We start from the raw sequence: 18,412 nt of genomic DNA on the forward strand, positions 1-18,412 counted from the left end.
CTGCTCACAGCCTCAACTCCTGCTACCTCCCCTCCACTCCTCTAAACTCTGAAAGCTGAGTTCTGCTCCAGCTTTAAAATAAGCCTGTTCTATCTATAACAGCTCTTGGTGTTGAAGTGAGCCTGGGAGGGACTGTGGTAAACTAGCAACACACGATGCCTCCCCCGCAGAGGCAGCCCCTCTGAAGTTCCGTGTTATTGTTGCCATTAGGGAATGGGCCAGTTGTTGCTGGATCTTTCTCTCTTTGCAGAGAAAACAGAAGACTACAAATCGTGAGGCTTGTAAATACCCAAACTTACCCAGTTGAACAGGTCACGTCCATGGCCACCGCCCTATGAATTGTCAGCCCCCAGTTTTGTCCCTGTACTCTTCCCTCTCCCTGCACCTACTTTGCAGAGTCTCAGCTGCCCCGCAGATCCCCTGTCACCTCCCTGTGAATGACCTTCCATTCTCCTTTTAAATTTTTCAAATAAAGATTCTTGTTTTTTAAGTGTATTTATTTATTTTGAGAGAGAGAGAGCAGGGGAGAAGCAGAGGGACAGGGAGAGAGAGAATCCCAGTTCAGTGCTGACAGCACAGAACCCGTCACGGGGCTCAGTCTCGTGAACCGTGAGATCATGACCTGAACCGAGATAAAAAGTTGGATGCTTTACCAACTGAGCTACCCACGTGCCCCTTAAATAAAAACTCTATACGTTTAAGATGTGCAGCATGATGACTTGGCATGGATATACATAGTGAAGTGACTGCTACAGTTACGCTAATTAATGTATCTTCTCTTCACACAGTTAACCATTTTTCTGTGTGTAATGAGAGCACCCAGAATACATTCTGTTAGCAAATTTCCAGTACTTAACACAGTGTTATTAACTATAGTCATCCTGCTATCAGTGTTACATCCCTAGGCTTATTCATCTTACAAAACAGCAATTCTGTACCATTTGGCCATCATCTCCCCATTTCCCCCACCTGCATGCCAGAGTAACTGCCACTCCACTCTCGGCTTCAATGTATTTCACTTTTTTAGGTTTCACATATAAGTGAGACCATGCAGCTTTTCTCTTTTAAGGGAGCCAGGCAAAACTGTCCCTGTCCTCACAGCCCACACCGGTCATCATTCCTCAGGGACACCTTGGGAGCTTGTTCTTTATCCCCACTGTACTTGGCAGGGCTTTGTCATTCCTTGCCGGCCTCTTACCTCATCCCTGAATCCTGCTGTTGCCATGGAGATCCTGATAAAATGCAGCTCTGACCACCCTGCTTCCCTGACAAAACAAAACAAAGCAAAGCAAAACCTCCAATGATGTCCTTGCAGGCTGAGCACCAGTGACAGACATACCCATAGCTTTGCTACAGTGACTCTTCTCCTGCTCCAGCACTGCCTCCCCTCACCCCACCAGCTTCCTCCAGTCCCTAGAATGTCTCAGCACCTTTCTGCCCCTGGCCATTTGCACAGGCTACTTGGTATCTTCCCCCATATGCATCCTCTCTCCTCTCTCACTCCCTAGGCCCTCTTTCACCCAGCCAGATCCTGCTTTGCATCTCAGTTTAAATGTGATTTTCCTCAGGAGGTATTCTCAGCCCCCATCCCAGACTAGTTTAGACACTGGCATAGTCCCCCTATACTTTTCCTTCAGGGTGTTTATCACAATTATGACTTTATAGTCAAGTATAGGATTGTTTGCTACAATTCTGTTTCCCTGGGGGCACCTAGGTGACTGTGTGTTAAGCATCTGATGTCAGTTCAGGTCACAATCTCATAGTTCATGGGTTCAAGCCCCACATCAGGTTCTCTGCTGTCAGCTCAGAACCCGCTTCAGATCCTCTGTTCCCTTCTCTCCCCTGCCCTGCTCTCTCTCTCTTTCAAAAATTAAAATTAAGAAAAATCCTTGTCCTTTATTAGAGTACAAGACTGGAAGGAGAGTCTCTGTGTTTGTTTGACACCCAGTGTGCATCTCATAGGAGATGGCACAGAAGTGCTTTTTCATCTGGCTAATCACCTCAGCTGGGCTACTCGTCCAAGTATGTGGACTCACAGCCACACCACATTTTCCCTGACTCCAGAGCAGAATGCACATCTGCTTGTCTCATGCCATAGAATGCCATTCCCTGGACCTCTATGCCCCATCTGCAGCCTCTCCTCGTCCCTAGAGTCCTCCGTCAGTACTCTGGCGGAGCCATTCGGAGGTATCACCCAATCTCCGTGGACCTCAGTTTCCTTATCTATAACAAGGGATACTAATAGTGCCACCGCAGGATTGTTGTGAAGACCAAGTGGTTTATGTGGATACAGTGTGTGGCTGTCACACTGAAAAGGTTATATATGAGTTAGTATCTTTGCTGAGGGTTTGAGGAGTCACAGGAAGAGATCACATCTTATTCAACACATTTCCCCATTTTCTGCTCTCCACACCCTCTCACTTTTCCTTCCTCCCTGGCCCCTCTCATGGAGTAACGAAAATCACCCCTGTGCTTCTCACCTAGAACAGTCCCAACACCATATCCCATGAGGAGCTCACTGTTTTTCCAAAGAATTGCAATGCTCTTCAAAGGAATTCTAATGGAAACTGTTACTAACACTTTCCACGCCTGTTAGAATGAGAGCTGGGCTCTTCGAGCCTGACGCCTGAGGCACTTGGGAGGGATTGAAGTGTGTAGAGTGAATGGAGATCAAGATCTGCAAAAGCAAAATGCAAATATCCTTTTACTCACTTTTAAATCATTCAGCATGCATGTATCAAATGCATAGGATTTCTAAATCCTGTTCTTAAAATGTAGAGGTGAAATACCTCCCCACCTAAAGCTGCTTACAGTTTTGCAGGAGAGACAGGACCAGGGAGATTCCTCAGAGGGGGCAGGTGATGTTAGAGCAGCTCCGTCTACAGATACCCTCACTGCCCCAAAAACACTGTCTTGCAGGAGCACCCCTTTATTTGGGATTCAGAGTGGGAGGGGAACCTTCCTAAAACTTCAGATGGAAGATCCTCTAGGAGCAGAAAAGCCTGTAACATTGCCCCAGAAAGCAATGTGGTTAGCCTTCTGGTACATCTTCAGCCAATTTGTATCATCTTCCCACTTAAATGTAGGGAGACAACCTGAAAATCATCTTTCTGAAGACCATTCTACATCTGAAACTGGTGACACTGAGTGCTCTCTGTGGGATTCTCTTTCAGCTCTGTATCTATAGAAAGAATATTTTTAAATCTGAAAGAAATTGAGAAATTCAAACTAGGAGGGAGTAAAAACCATACTATCACTTTTTCAAAATGCACTAATTTTGCTGTCCTTTTTGAGTAACAAGATCATTGCAGATGTTTTATGTGTTACATTGTCCAATGAAAGAAGGCAAAAATGTGTAATATATCTATATTTACCTCCATCTTTTGTATGTCATACCTTAGACTATTATCAAAGGTCCCATTTTCAGCAAGCCAAGCAACCAATGCTTAAAAAAAGAAGAAAGAAAAGAAAAAGAAAAAGAAAGAAAGCTATTCAATCATTATCTGAGCTTATGACACCCATTGTCTATTGCTTCCTATGATCTATTAGTACTGTTGCCAAGAGCAACGTGTCAAGAAATTCCATCTCTTAATGTAACAATAAAATTTCTGTTAAAAGCATTTTATTATGAAAGCCAAGCTTTTCTTCTTTGTAAGCGTAAGTTATTTTTTTAAAGAGATTTTTTTTCCCTCAAAGATCTCTTCATTCTACCACTGCCAATGATAGTTTTCTAATATCTTGTTCCAGTTTCAGATAATAATGTGTAATATCTGTTAACCAGGTTGTTTAAGAGCCCTTCACTTTGTACTTTTTTAAAAACAACTGAAAGAAAGGCTTCTAATTGAATAAAATAAGTAGGACACAGGAACTAAAAGCGGCTATATGTTTAATAAGCCTTTGTGTTCAGATCACATTGCTCATTCCACATGAATCACTCCAAATACAGCTGAGATGAAGGTATCATTTGAATCCAAGTACCTATCACCACTTCTCCACATTCATGGTGGATATGAAAGCTAAATAAAGTTGGCATTACCTCTAATAATGCTGTCAATAGCAACCACCCAGAAACAAGCATCGATCGTCACAGGCTAGAGTGACACTCCTTGATTCCACTTCTGGTTCTTCCATTTCTGTAGCCACCTGGTGACACACCTCATCAACAGCCATTCACTGTTCCTCATTTTCTCAGAATGTGGAAGAGGCAGCCAACTCCTCCACGTCCTGTCCTATAGGGCACTGTAATGAACGATCATTATTTGTAAAACCGTTTGGATTGTTCCTGCTTAGAATTTGGAGTCAGCAGAAAGATGGGAGAAAAGGAAGCTACAACTTCTGCTTTTGATCTCACTCACTTTCTGTAGGACCTAGCTCAGGGACCTAGCCTTCTGCAACACTCACTGTCTTCTTTTCTAAAATGAGAGGTTGGTATTCTGTGAAATATGGGTTCTAAAACTTCCATGATCCCATAATGGAAAAATATACATTTACTTCTGACATCTTGACTGCCCCACAAAACTGATCTCAAACTGGGCTTCAGAGCAGTCTGGTAATTTGGCCCTCAGATATATCAAATACCATTTCTTATTTGAAAAATAGCAAAAGTACAAAGATAGAAAAATTACATATAATGCCACTACTTTTTAAAATTATATATAGAGCACCTGGGGGGCTCAATTGGTTGAACAGCTGACTTAGGCTCAGGTCATGATCTTACAGTTCGTGAGTTCAAGCTCTACATTGGGCTCACTGCTGTCAGAGCAGAGCCCACTTCAGATTCTCTGTTCTCTCTGTGCCCCTCCTCCACTTGCATGCTCTCTCTCTCGCTCGCTCTCTCTGTCTCAAAAATAAACAGTAAAAATAAAATTATGTATAAAATTTAAATTTCATATGACNTCTGGCAACTACCTTATTAACAGTGGACTTGGCAAGGGCTGCTCTCTTGATGTGATGGCATCACCCAGAGTTGTGCCCTACACACCTATGCAACCATATATGAAAACTCCACAGTTAGTTACCTTTCTAAAATTCTTTGATGGGTCAAAAATCTCCATTCTGAAAAATTTTGTTCACCTTTTAAAAAAATTGTAAAGATACAAACACAATAAACAAGGGTTATTTACTTTAGTACTTAGACAATAGGATAATGGGTCGGTCCTTAGTCAATCTGATAAACAGCAGGGGTAATGATGAGAAGGAAATGGAAGAGAAGAGATGAGAAAAGACTGTGTGAGGACATGCCTTGAATCACTCTTTGGTAAAAAGTATGAAACCAGCATCTCTTGGATTGTCCATATCTGAGAAGGTCCGTATCTGAGAAACATATGAGATGCTTGATGTTTGTATAAAATTCTGTCTTGATTAAACATTACTCATCGTGTCTTCTGACCAAGAATTATTTGGCAAGGACAAGTTTATGAGGATATACAGAGTGGTTTACTTCTTCATAGGGATGCATAGCATTTTATGGACAGCCTGAATTCTGTCTTTCTGGCTAGTTAGGTGATACGTATTTTCCTATCAGAAAATAGTCATTAAACAAGGATGGTAAATGAGTTTTGCTTCAAGAGTCTCATTATGAAAATTACCGGTTTAAGTTTGAGCCTTGAGGATTAATGGGTAAGCAAATTAATGTAACCTGTGGTACCTGGGTTGGGGTGGGGCAGGGCGTGCAGGGGAGAAGCTCTCTGTTAACACATTACGTTAACAAAATTTTTTTCATCAAGGACTCAAGTGACCCAAAGGCTGGAGGAAAAACTTGTCAGGCTTTTATGGAGTGAACAAACTCAGCCCCACTTATTTCTGGAACTCCCTCACTATACCCGCTTATACTTTGCTCATCATTCTTTCTATCTCATTGACTATGACACATCCCTAAACCACTTCTCCTCCTGGACCATCTTTACTCACCTTCAAAGTTCAGGCTTATAGATTAATTCCTTATGATTAGTTCTTACCTCCATCTTCACCTCCACTACTAGTCAGAATTAGCTCTTTATTTTGGTTTCTGAACCTTGCTGTTTACAAATAAGTCTTCTCCACAAGACTGTCTTCTTCTTAAGGGTGGAAACAGTGTCTAGAGGATCTACATTTTTTATCTGGAGCCTGAACATGGTGCCCAGCAGAGGGGAAGAATCTAAAACAGTTTGCGAATTTAATGTAATCATAAGAACAGAAACTTAGTGGGAGATAGTTTGCTTTAGAAGCATACACAGACAGCCTTCATCAGGCAATCTTCTCTTTTCAAATCTTAGGTTCGAGTGACCTTGATTCTTCAATGATGTTGGACACAGGAGAGACCATTGATACAGGTTCTGATTATGAAGATCAGGTAATTAAAATCTAAAAATATATCTCTATTTAAATGTTTTTCATTTTAGCTTTTGTATATGTTTTATGAAAATTAGAATTATAAATCATTTTTTGAAATGTTTACAGAAAATACCATATTTCATGATAAATCATACTAGCCTACAGCTTTTGTTCACTAACTTTGGCCCTTCAGTCTTACCCTCCCCACAGTTCCAAAACAGCAATTAATTAAGGAAAGATTTGTGGTTAAAGTGACATGAGATGGAAATGAGGTTACATGAGGTGCTCTTGTCCAAGAATTTGCCTGTGTCTCTATTCCTTTCCAATAATGAACTAACAATATTTATTGAGTACTGGCTTCAGGTTCAGGGTTCTGCTTTTCTATTTCTAACCTTTGAAAAGGACTAATGACCAAGGACAATGCAGCCAAGAAGTCAGTTGTATTTTCTATTTTAACAAAACTAGAGAAATTTATCTGGGTCATTTTCCTCTCAGCAGAAGAACTCTCCCCACTGCTATATTTTAATAATCCCAAATAGTTGGCAAATGCTCCAACTCTCTAATTAGGCTTTTTGTTTAAAAAAAGGAGAATGTCTGAAAATTCCTTCTACCACTCGTCAGCATTGCTTTGTGATGGTTGAAAGCCAAGCTGAATGTGTTCCTGAGGGTTTTTCCCCATCTTCAAGTAATATATGTCACAGATAAAACAGATCTAACCAGGGTCCAAATGTAATGACTGGCTATACATTTCATATTCATATTCAGAAGCTATTTTCATGAGCATTGGGTTTCTTCTTTTATATCACAAAGCAAGAAGAAAATACTGACAAGTGATATAATAGGTACCATGTATTTATAATATTTTTTAACATTTATTAACACTTAATACAGATTAAACATTGTGCTAATTCTTTAGTTTTATTATTTTACTAATTCCTTACAACATCTCTAGGACATAGAGATTATTATCTTCATTTTATAAAGAAAATTAAGACTCAAAGAGCAAGATGCCCACAGTTACAAAAATAGTTTCACAGTGGGGAAGTGAACTTCGGGCACATTTCCTCACATCTGTACCAGACTGCCTCCTCACTCAGCCTCCAAATACAGACCCTTCAGTGATACATTTTAGGAGCCTTTTCAGTTGCTAGCCCCTAAGACTGTATCAGAGGCAAATTCTAAACACCACTATTGAAGATGATCTCATGATCCAAAATTACATGCTGGATGAAGAAATGAACCATTACAAGATATCCAGCTGACTTAAAAATGGAAGGTTTCACACCCCCCAAGAACTAGAGAGAACAGGAAAATCTGAAAAAAATTTTAATATAGGAATACTTAAAATATTCAAGAATATAAAAGGAAGAAACCATGAAACGAGCATAGGAAAGACTGGGAAGGAAGAGGCAGGAAAGAAAAGGAAAGAAATAGAAATCCTAGATACAAAAAATATTGTCATTGAAATAAAAACCTAGTTAACAGGTTCAATAGCAGACAAAACACAGCTGAAAAGAGACTTAGGGACAGAGCTAAGGAAATTGCCCTAGAAAAAAAAAAGCTAAATAGTTGTCAAATGTAAGAAAGAACTTAGGAGACACTGAGGATAGATTGATAGGGCCATTATATTCAAAAAAGAGTTCCAGGAAAAAATGGGAGTGGATGGAGCAAGGGCTCCCTTTTAGTTACTATTTTATTTTATTATTTTAACAGATAATAGTTGAGAATTTTAGAGATGAGAAATGACACAAATCCCAAGATTGAAGGAACAAGTTCTGAGGAAGATAAAAAAACAAAACAAAACAATCCAAAAAAACACCTCTTCACCTCATAATTTACTCATTCAGCAAATACTAATGAGCACCTAATATATGCCAGGTACTCTTTAGATACCTGAAAGATGTAATTGTATAAAATAGGCAAGAAGCCTATATTCTAGTAGAGAAGATGGATACTAAACGATCAACATGATGAATTAGTAAATTCTCTAGATGTCATAAGTGGTAAGTTCTATGAGAAAAGGAGAGATAGAACAAGGTGAGAGGGTCAGGAATGCTGGGGTTGGGAACAGATTATGGTATTAAATAAGATGGCCTCATTAAAGAGGTGTGATCTGACAGAGACTTGGCTTATAATGTAAAACGTCAGAACACAGACAACAAAAAATAGAATATTAAAAGCAAAAAGGCCTTACCTATCAAGGAACAGAAATTTTGGTGGTAGCAGATGAAATAAAGCAAGAGCTTACATTTTTTGAGCATCTGTTATCAGCCAGACACTGTGTTTTATGGTTTACACGCATTATGGCCAATCCTTAAATAACTCAAGAAGGTAGCTCCATTTATCCCCAATGTACAACAGAGGACGTTGGAGCTCGTAGAAGTTAAGACATTTCCGAAGATCGCAGTTAGCAAGCTGCGGAGTTCAGAAACAAACTTTGATTACCCTGGCACCAAAATCTAGTTTTTATTTTTACCATTCCAAATACAGCCATGGTCAAGGTCACTGGTGATCTCTTGTCAATTCCAGTTAGTGCTTTTTAGTTATCGTTCTTGACCTTTGCTGTGTGTTATTCACCCAATGTTTACTATAAAGGGTCGTGTAGTAAATACCTCTGGCTTTGTGACCAAATGGTTTCTGTTGCAATTACTCAAAGCTCGCATTGTTGTGCAAAAGCGGTTATAACAACACAGTAAACAAATGCACCGGACTGTGTTCCAGTAAAGCTTTGAATTTTGAATTCCATATACTTCTCCTGTGATTTATTTCAACCATTTAAAAATGTAAAACCCATTATTAACTGAGAGCCTGTACACAAACAAGCAGCACAATGGATTTGACCCGCAGGCTGTAGTTTGCTGACCCCAGGGGTAAATCATCCTCACATTCTTGACATTCCCCTTCTCCCTTAGATTCTAACACTTCTAAATTATTTACACTGTTCTTTTTTTTTTTAATATTTTTTTATTTATTTCTAGGAGAGAGAGAGACAGCGTGAGCAGGGGAGGGTCAGAGAGAGAGGGAGTGACAGACTCTGAAACAGGCTCCAGGCCCTGAGCTGGCAGTCAGCACAGAGCCCGACGCNATGAAAAATTCAATATTACTGTTATATTTTATATAAATATATTTTATTTAAAACATATTTTATTGTAATTTATTATTATTATAGTGTTATTCCAATAAGGGAACTGAGGCACAGAGAAATTAAGCAATTTATTCAACATCACACAGCTGGCAAGAGGTAAAGACAGAATTCAAACAGAGCCATCTGCCTCCAGAGCCAGGATCAGGAAAAATAGGCTGAGCTTTGCTATGGTAACAAATAAAACTCAAAATCTGAGTATTTTCCAGGGGTTCATGTACATGCCACCTCCAAAGGGATCATGGATGGGAAGGCAAAGAGCCTGAGGAAGATAGAACCGCTCTTAATTGCACATTACCTTCTCCCACATTCTTTTAGCATTCCCCAGTCACTGGCCCTCCCTACATACAGGGAGGCTGGGAAATGGAGCTTTCTTGAGCCTCTAGGAAAGGAGGGATGAGTTTGGTGGAAACGGAGTCAGCCTTGGCTACAGATCTCTTGCCCTATTCTATGTTCACTCTCTCGGTGCTCCTCCTTATTGGCCCACTTGTTCTTGGTGTTCTTGCTGAACCTCTCTCTGTTGGCCCCTTATTATGTGGGTGTTCCCTAGCATCCGTGGCCCCTTGCATCTTCACTGCATATGTTCTCCTTTAAAAGTCTCAGCCACAGCCATGATTTGCACTTGACCCAGAGTTCCCAGGTAAGCTCCTGTTGCATATGTCTGCCTGCCAAACGGTGCTGGTTGGATCTCCCGTGTGCATCTCCAACTCAACACGTCCAAAACCAAAGTCACCATCTTCCCCCACAAAATCTGCTCGTCCTTCTGTTTTCCCTATTTCTGTTAATGATACCTCCATCCTGACAGCTGCCCAAGCCAGAAACAGGATGTCTTGCTAGCCTCCTTCCTTTTTCTCCCCCTCTACATCAGTTTGTTCAAGAAGCTAGTTCGTTCTCCTGTGGAGAAATCGCTCCTTCCGTCTCCGGTTCCACTGCCACTGCCCGGGTTTGCACCTGTGGCATTCCTCCCTGGGGTCACAGAGATAGTCTCCCAACCAGTGTCCCTGCCCCAGCCTCCTGGGGCACTCATCATAATCATCTTGCTGAAAAGCAACGCCCGTCGTGGCATTCTGCTTCTTACAAACCTTTTTGGCTCCTCATAGATGTCAGAATAAAATTGGAACCTCTTATCATAATACATGGGAATTTTCCAATCAAAATCTGACCCCCTACATCCCTCCCAAATTCATCCCTTGCCAATCACCAAAACACAATGAATCCTCCAGCTACACCAAGCCATTTCCATTCTCCCAAGTGGCTTCTCATTGCACAGTCTTTTTCCTCTGTATAGAAGCTCCTACCGCCCCATCATGCCTATTCCAGATAACCCACTCATGCACCATCAGGACCAAGCTTCTTCTCAAAGAAGCCCTTATCTCATTGCATGTTTAGCTCACCTTCTTGGGGAGCCCATGAGACCCTGTGTTGTCATATTCTGTGGCATGGAAGGGATTGCATTCTGCTCCAGGTGTCCTTAATGCCTGCCACACAGCCTGGCATGCAGCATGTGCCCAATAAAAGTCGGTTTTTTTTAATGTTTTTTATTTATTTCTGAGAGAGAGAGAGAGCAAGCAGGGGAGGGTCAGAGAGAGAGGGAGACACAGAATCTGAAGCAGGCTCCAGGCTCTGAGCTAGCTGTCAGCACAGAGCCCAATACGGAGATCAGACCCACAAACCATGAGCTCATGGCCTGAGCCGAAGTCGGACGCTTAACCAACTGAGCCACCCAGGCACACCAAAAGTCCATTTTTTAAAGCCCATAAAATGACTTCTAGTTCTTCTTAATATGTGATTTTTGATAACTTCTTAACTCTTGCTCTTTTTTGGTATTAATTTTTAATTTACATTCTAGTTAGTTAACATATAGTTAACTATTACTATTAATTTCAGACATAGAATTTAGTGATTCATCATTTACATATAACACCCAGTGCTCATCACAAGTTCCTTACTAGTGCCCATCATCCATTTAGCCCCTTCTCCATCCACCTCCCCTCCATCAACCCTTGGTTTGTTATCTATAGTGAAAAGTCTCTTATGGTTTGTTTCCCTTTCTTTCCCCCCACCCCCCATCCCCTATGTTCATCTCTTTTGTTTCTTGGATTCCACATATGAGTGAAATTATATGGTATTTGCCTTTCTCTAACTGATTTACTTCACTTAGCATAATGTACTCTAGCTCCATCCACGTTGTTGCAAATGGCAAGATTCCATTCTTTTTTGTGGCTGAGTAATATTTCAGTGTGTGTGTGTGTGTAACACCTTGTTTATCCATTCATCAGTCGGTGAACATTTCAGCTCTTTCCGTAATTTGGCTATTGTTGATAGCGCTGCTATAAACACTGGGGTGCATGTACCCCTTCGAATCAGTATGTGTGTATCCTTTGGGTAAATACCTAGTAGTGCAACTGCTGGGTCACAAGGTAGTTCTATTTTTAACTTTTAGAGGAACCATTATACTGTTTTTCAGAGTAGCGGCACCAGTTTGCATTTCCATAAGCAGTGAAAGAGGGTTCCCATTTCCCCACATCTTTGCCAACACTTGTTGTTTCCTGTGTTGTTAATTTTAGCCATTAAAATTTTAGCCATTTAGGTGTGAGGTGGTATCTCATGGTTTTGGTTTGTATTTCCCTGATGATGAATGATATTGAGCATCTTTTCATGTGTCTATTAGCCATCTGTATGCCTTCTTTGGAAAAATGTCTATTCATGTCTTCTGCCCATTTCCTTTTTTTTTCTAAAGTTTATTTATTTATTTTGAGCCTGGGTGGCTTAGTCGGTTGGGTGTCTGACTTTTGCTCAAGTCATGATCTTGTAGTTCCTGGGTTCAAACCCTACATCAGGCTCTGTGCTGACAGTTGGGAGTCTGGAGCCTGCTTCAGATTCTGTCTCCCTCTGTCTCTGCCCCTCCCCCACTCACACCCTATCTCTCTGTCCCTCTCTCAAAAATAAATACACATTAAAAAATTTTTATTTATTTTGAGACAGAGAGAGAATGGAAGTGTGGGAGGGGCAGAAAGAGAGAGAGAGAGAGAGAGAGAGAACCCCAAGCAGGTTCCACATGTTCAGTGTAGCGCCCCTTGCTGGTCTCTCTTGGTTCATGAGATCATGAACCAAAGTTAGGCATTTAACTGATTGAGCCACCCAGACACCCCTTCTGCCCATTTCTTAACTGGATTACTATTTTTTTGTGTGTGGATGCTTGATAACTCTTTTGAGCCTGGGTTTCCTCCTCTAGAAAATGATGATAACCCACTTGGAAGTACTGTTGGGAGAGGTAGACAGGGCAGGGCACCTTGTACAGAACAAATAGTGCATAAATGTAAACTCCTCCCCCAAACCAACTCAGACTGAACTTTTCAGGCATCACTGCCTTTCTGTAGCTGACAGAAGCCCCCATTTCCTCAGCTAAGGGAATGCTAAGTGAGCACTTCTGGTTTTCAGTCTGGCATGTAGGAGCTTTATCATAAGCTGTTTCTTAACAACAAGTAAAAAGCTGAACAAACTAAAAATTCAACAGTTCTTCTTAGATCTCTCAGAGAATTAGGTCGGTCACAAGGCAAACCACTGCACCAAAGACTGGAGAGACAGACAGGCAGAGTCAAATAATCACATCTTACCAGAGTAGAAAACCACAAGCAAGAGCCTCCACAGGATCCAGTACCAGGGTGGGAAACCCTACACTGTACTCGGCAAATTGCAGGAGGCTCAGTGTGGGCAAGTCTGAGAGATAAAAACCCCAGGGAGAGCCAGGCATAGAGGTGCCCACGCTTTTGTGAGTTTTACCCCTACGAGCTCTACCAGGCCCTCACGGTGAATATCAGAGAAAAACCCTTTAGTGCTTTTGGCAAGGGGAGCAGGGGACGGAGCCATTTTGAAATACTCCGGAGCCCTTTGTTCTTAACAAGGTCTGCTCCCAGAGAAACTATTTTATTAGAATCTAACCTGCTGGGGTTTTATTAGCACCTGTTCTACCTGGGAGAACAGAAATACCCAATTCCAGCCCCCCCCCAACTAGCCTATTCCACCTAAAGGGGGAAGATTCTGAGGTGCACTGGTGAGCTTCACAGTCCAGGGGCTCACCAACAGACTGAGACCCGACCATAGCACTGTATGTGCTTTACAGGATGCTTCCTCTGCCCCCACACCTTACCACTACATAACTAAAAGTTTATTTATTGAGTTTCTTTTACCTAGTACATCGTGTCCACTTTTCAACAAAAAACTAGAAGACATCCTAAAGGGCAAAAACACATTTGAAAAGCATTAGAGTAAGAGTAATATATGACAGGATTACTAGACTTATCAGAACAGGAATGTTTTAAATTTATTTATATTTAAATTTACATCCAAGTTAGTTAGCATATAGTGCAACAATGATTTCAGGAGTAGATTCCTTAATTCCTTAAGCAAAGATAAGAAATACATTCAACTTCATAGGGCACTCGGGTGGCTCAGTAGGTTAAGCATCTGACTTCTGCTCAGGTCATGATCTCATAGTTTGTGAACTTGAGCCCCGCATTGGACTCCAACACTGACAATGAGGAGCTTGCTTGGAATTCTCTGTCTCTCCCTTTGTCTCTGCCCTTCCCCTTACCCATTTAGCCTATCCCCCCCTCTCTCAACCCCTCCAGCAACCCTTTGTTTGTTTTCCATATTTAAAAGTCTCATGTTTTGTCCCCCTCCCTGTTTTTATATTATTTTTACTTCCCTTCCCTACATTCATCTGTTTTGTATCTTAAAGTCTTCATATGAGTAAAGTCATATGATATTTGTCTTTCTCTGACTGACTAATTTCACTTAGCATAATACCCTCTAGTTCCATCCATGTAGTTGCAAATGAATTCTTTTTGATTGCTGAGTAATACTCCATCAGAACAGGATTTTTTAAAAAAAGATGATTAATATGATATGTTGAGAGCCTAAGTGTAAAAAGTAGACAGCATGCAAGAACAGGTAACGTGCAAGGTAATGCAAGCAAAGAGATGGAAATTCTAAGAAAGAAGCAAAAAGAAATGCTAGGGATCAAAAACACTAGAACAGAAATGAGGACTGCCTTTACCGAGGCTCATTAGTAAACTGGACATGGCTGAAGAAAAAATATCTGAGCTTGAGGATATGACAACAGAAACTTCCAAAACTGAAAGGCAAAGAGAAAAACAAAAAATATAATAGAACATTCAAGAACTATGAGACAATTACAAAAGGTGAAATATACAAATATATTCAAACTGCAAAAAAAAAAGAAGATAAAGAAAAAGATCTTGAAAAATGAATGAGGAAAAATACACCTTACCTGTAGAGAAGCAAAGATAAGAAATACATTCAACTTCACAGGGCACTCGGGTGGCTCAGTAGGTTAAGCATCTGACTTCTGCTCAGGTCATGATCTCATAGTTTGTGAACTTGAGCCCCGCATCGGACTCCAACACTGACAATGAGGGGCTTGCTTGGAATTCTCTCTCTCCCTTTGTCTCTGCCCTTCCCCTACTCATGCACGCTCTCTGTCTCTCAAAATAAATAAATAAACTTAAAAAAAAGAAATACATTCAACTTCTCAAAAAACACGCAAGCAAGAAGAGAGTAAAATACTTAGTGTGTAAAGTATTTACTTTTTTTGAAGTATTTACAAAGTATTATTAAATACACACTAAGTATTTAAAAACTTAAAAAAACTGGAATGCTGTATCCTATGAAATTATCCTTCAAAAGTGAAGGAGAAAAAGACTTTCTCCAACAAAAACTGAAGGAATTTGTTGCTGGTGGGACTGCCTTGAAAGAAGTGTTAAAAGAAGTTCTCTGGAGAGAAGGGAAGTGATATACATTAGAAATTTATATCTACATTATAAAGAAAGGAAGACTTAGAGAATGAATAAGTGAAGGTAAAATAAAAAAATTTATTTTTCTTATTCTTCATTGATCTAACGATGATAGTTTGTTCTAAATAATAATAGCAATGATGTGTCAACTAGGGATGCTTATGTGTAAGTGAAATGAATGACAGCAATGATACAAGGGACAGGAGGAAGCATTAGAAATATTTTGTTATCATTCTCACTGTCTGCTTATTTGAAAGTGGACTTGGATCCTTTTAAATGTATATTGCAAACTCTTGGGCAGCCTGTAAAAAAAAAAAGTTTAAAAAGAAGTATAACTGGTAGACTAAGAAAGGAAAGAAAATAGAATTATTTAAAACCTCAATTAAATGACATAAATCTCAGTGAAAACTAAGAAGGCAGGAAAGGTTTGGAAGCCAAAAATAGGAACAAAGAAAATGGTAACAAATATGGTAGATATTAATGCAACTGTATCAACACTTTAAAAGTCAGTGATCTAGGGGTGCCTAGCTGGCTCTGTTGGAAGAGCATGTGACTCTTGATCTTGGGGTCATGAGATTGAACCCCATGTTGGGTATAGTAATCCATAAAAAAGATAGATGAACAAACAAAAAAATGTCATCTAAATATACCAAGTAAAAAAACAGAGATTTTTCTGACTGTATCACAAAATAAGACCCAAATCTATAAGAAACCTACTTTAAATATAAAGACACATAAAAACTAATATAAAGAGATGGAGAAAGATATACCATGCTAACACTAACCAAAAGAAAACAAGAGTAGCTATGAGTGTCTGGGTGGTTCAGTAGGTTGAGTGTCTAACTCTGGATTTTAGCTCAGGTCATGTTCTCAGGTTCCTGATTTTGAGCCCTGCATCAGGCTCTGTGCTGACAACACAGAGCCTGCTTGGGATTCTCTCTCTCCCTCTTTCTCTGCCCTTCCCCCACTCTTGCGCTCATTCTCTTTCTCTCTCTCTCTCTCTCAAAATAAGCATTTTTTAAAAAAGAGTAGCTATATTAATTTCAGACAGAGCAGACTTAAGAGCAAGGAAATTTATCAGGGATAAAGAAGGGCATTACATAATGATAAAGGAGTCAATATTCCAAGAAGACCTAACAGTCCTTAATGGATATCCACCTAACAACAGAATGGATACAGGCTCACTGTCCACCCAGGTCCTTGATCCCACCCTTTCCATCTCCCTAGGACCTTGTTCCATTAATGGGTATTGCTTCATCTTTCTCAAGGCTCTCATCCTCAGAGTATCTTTCTTTTTCTCTAACAACCCAATATCCCTGCTTTGAAGGAAAAAGGAATGATCAACAGTGCCACGTGTCATAGGAAAACCAAGTGGGATACTTTCTTCTCCCCTTTCCTTCAACACCAAATTTGGTAAAAGAAAAGTCATTTCCCCTGCTTCCATTACTTCACCTGTAAACCAGCTTCTGCCTATACTGCTTCTCTAAGAGACTGTTAAAAATCATTTCATTACCACCAAGTCAGGAGGGCATTTACAATGTATGGAGTCCAACACACTGATGGCACCTTCTGCTGTCTTAAAACTCTTGGGTCCCTTGGCTTATCTCTATGGCCATTATATCTTTGCCTCCTCCCCCCATCATGGTTTGTGATGTGAGAGGAGCCTGGAGAATGGGCATTATAGAGCAGGTTAGGTGTTTTGACTTTATTCGAAGCACCATGGGAAGCTTTAAAGAGTTGTTTTGTTTTGTTTTGCTTTGCTTTGTTTTGTTTTGTTTGTGGCAGGGGTATATGAGAGAGGAGCAGGACATAACAATTATATTTATGTTTAAAAAAAAAAACTCGCTCTTGCTGCAATGTGAACACATTGGAGGAAGACAAGAACTGTTTAGGAAGGCTTGCACTCAAGTGCTGGAGGAGATGGAAGAAAGGAGTTTATTTAAGAGGTACTTTTGAGGCAAAATCAACAGGACTTAATGTTAAAATGGATATGAGAGCCAAGAGAGCATGAGCTGTTGGGAAAAAATGCTCAGGGTTTTAACTTGTACAGCTGTGTAGATGGTGGTGGCATTCACTGACAAAGAACAGCAAGAAAACACTAGTTCTGTAAGAACATGAGTATAATTTTAGATATTTTGAGTTCAAAATGCCTTAATACATCCAGTAGAGAATTCAGGTGAACAACTGAATATACAAATCTGGGCAGGAAATATAGATTTGTGAGCCCTTGAATATAGGTTAGAAACTGAAGCTGCACATGGAGATGATACTTAAAAAGAACAGACGAGAAGAGAAGAGGGTCTACAGCTGAGAAATGGGGAAATTCAAAGACCAGATAGATGAAGATGGGCCAGGAAAAAGTGTGTGTGTGTGTGTGTGTGTGTGTGTGTACGCATACACACGCGTGCATGCAGAAGTTGGTGTTAGAGAGATAGCAGGAAAATCAGCAGAATGTCCCAAAAACCATAGAACACAGTATTTCAAGAAGCAGGGAGAGTTGAATGTTGACAAGAGAATGAAGAAGAGGGAGAATGGAAAGTGGCCATTGTATAGAGAAACATGGAGGAAATCGTTGACCTTACAAAGGGTTATTGGGAAAGTTGTTTGTAATGGAAGACACTTGAATGTATTTTAAAACTCACAGGAAAAGTCCATTCATTTGGGAGAAGGAATATATACAAGACAGAGGAAGATTTCCTGAATGGAAAGACTGGTTTCTAAGGTCTGGTATTTAATGTGGGAAGTTTAATATGTTGCTGTCAGATGACTTCCAGAGGCAAAGCCATCTGTTGAGAGTCTGAGATTTGAAGCAAGTAGCGGATTGACTTGTAGAATCTACTGGAGAGAAAAGTAAGGAAACACAGCTGTTGGGCAAGCAGTCAGGGAGTCCATGTGACATTAGTGTCTGGAAATATATCTATCTTTTTCTTTTTTGTCTCCTTCACTTACCAAATGTTTATTGGGTCCCCCATAGGTGCTAGACACTCTTGTAGACACCAACAGTACGGAGTGCTGTGGGACTTCCATGGGGCACCAGGAAGGTTGATAGTTCCCTTCACTCAGTGATGGGGTTTTATCAAATATGTGTTGCAATCAGGGCAGAGCATGAGCAGAATAAGTGAAGGCAGGCCCAGAACAGAAA

The 18,412-nt window shown here is 40.4% G+C and overlaps 1 protein-coding gene across 2 annotated transcripts in view; it reads left to right on the forward strand.

Moving 5' to 3' along the window:
• Nucleotides 1-18,412, forward strand: part of AK5 (adenylate kinase 5) — a 228,566-nt gene that overhangs the window by 115,553 nt on the left and 94,601 nt on the right. For both annotated transcript variants that reach the window (XM_077771136.1, XM_077771137.1), the window contains exon 8: nt 6,255-6,331. In XM_077771136.1, coding sequence (XP_077627262.1) covers nt 6,255-6,331 — 77 coding nt within the window. The remainder of the gene's footprint in view (nt 1-6,254; nt 6,332-18,412) is intronic.

Source organism: Crocuta crocuta, unplaced genomic scaffold, assembly GCF_008692635.1.
Source record: "Crocuta crocuta isolate KB4526 unplaced genomic scaffold, BGI_CrCroc_1.0 scaffold125, whole genome shotgun sequence".
Classification (NCBI taxonomy): domain Eukaryota; kingdom Metazoa; phylum Chordata; class Mammalia; order Carnivora; family Hyaenidae; genus Crocuta; species Crocuta crocuta.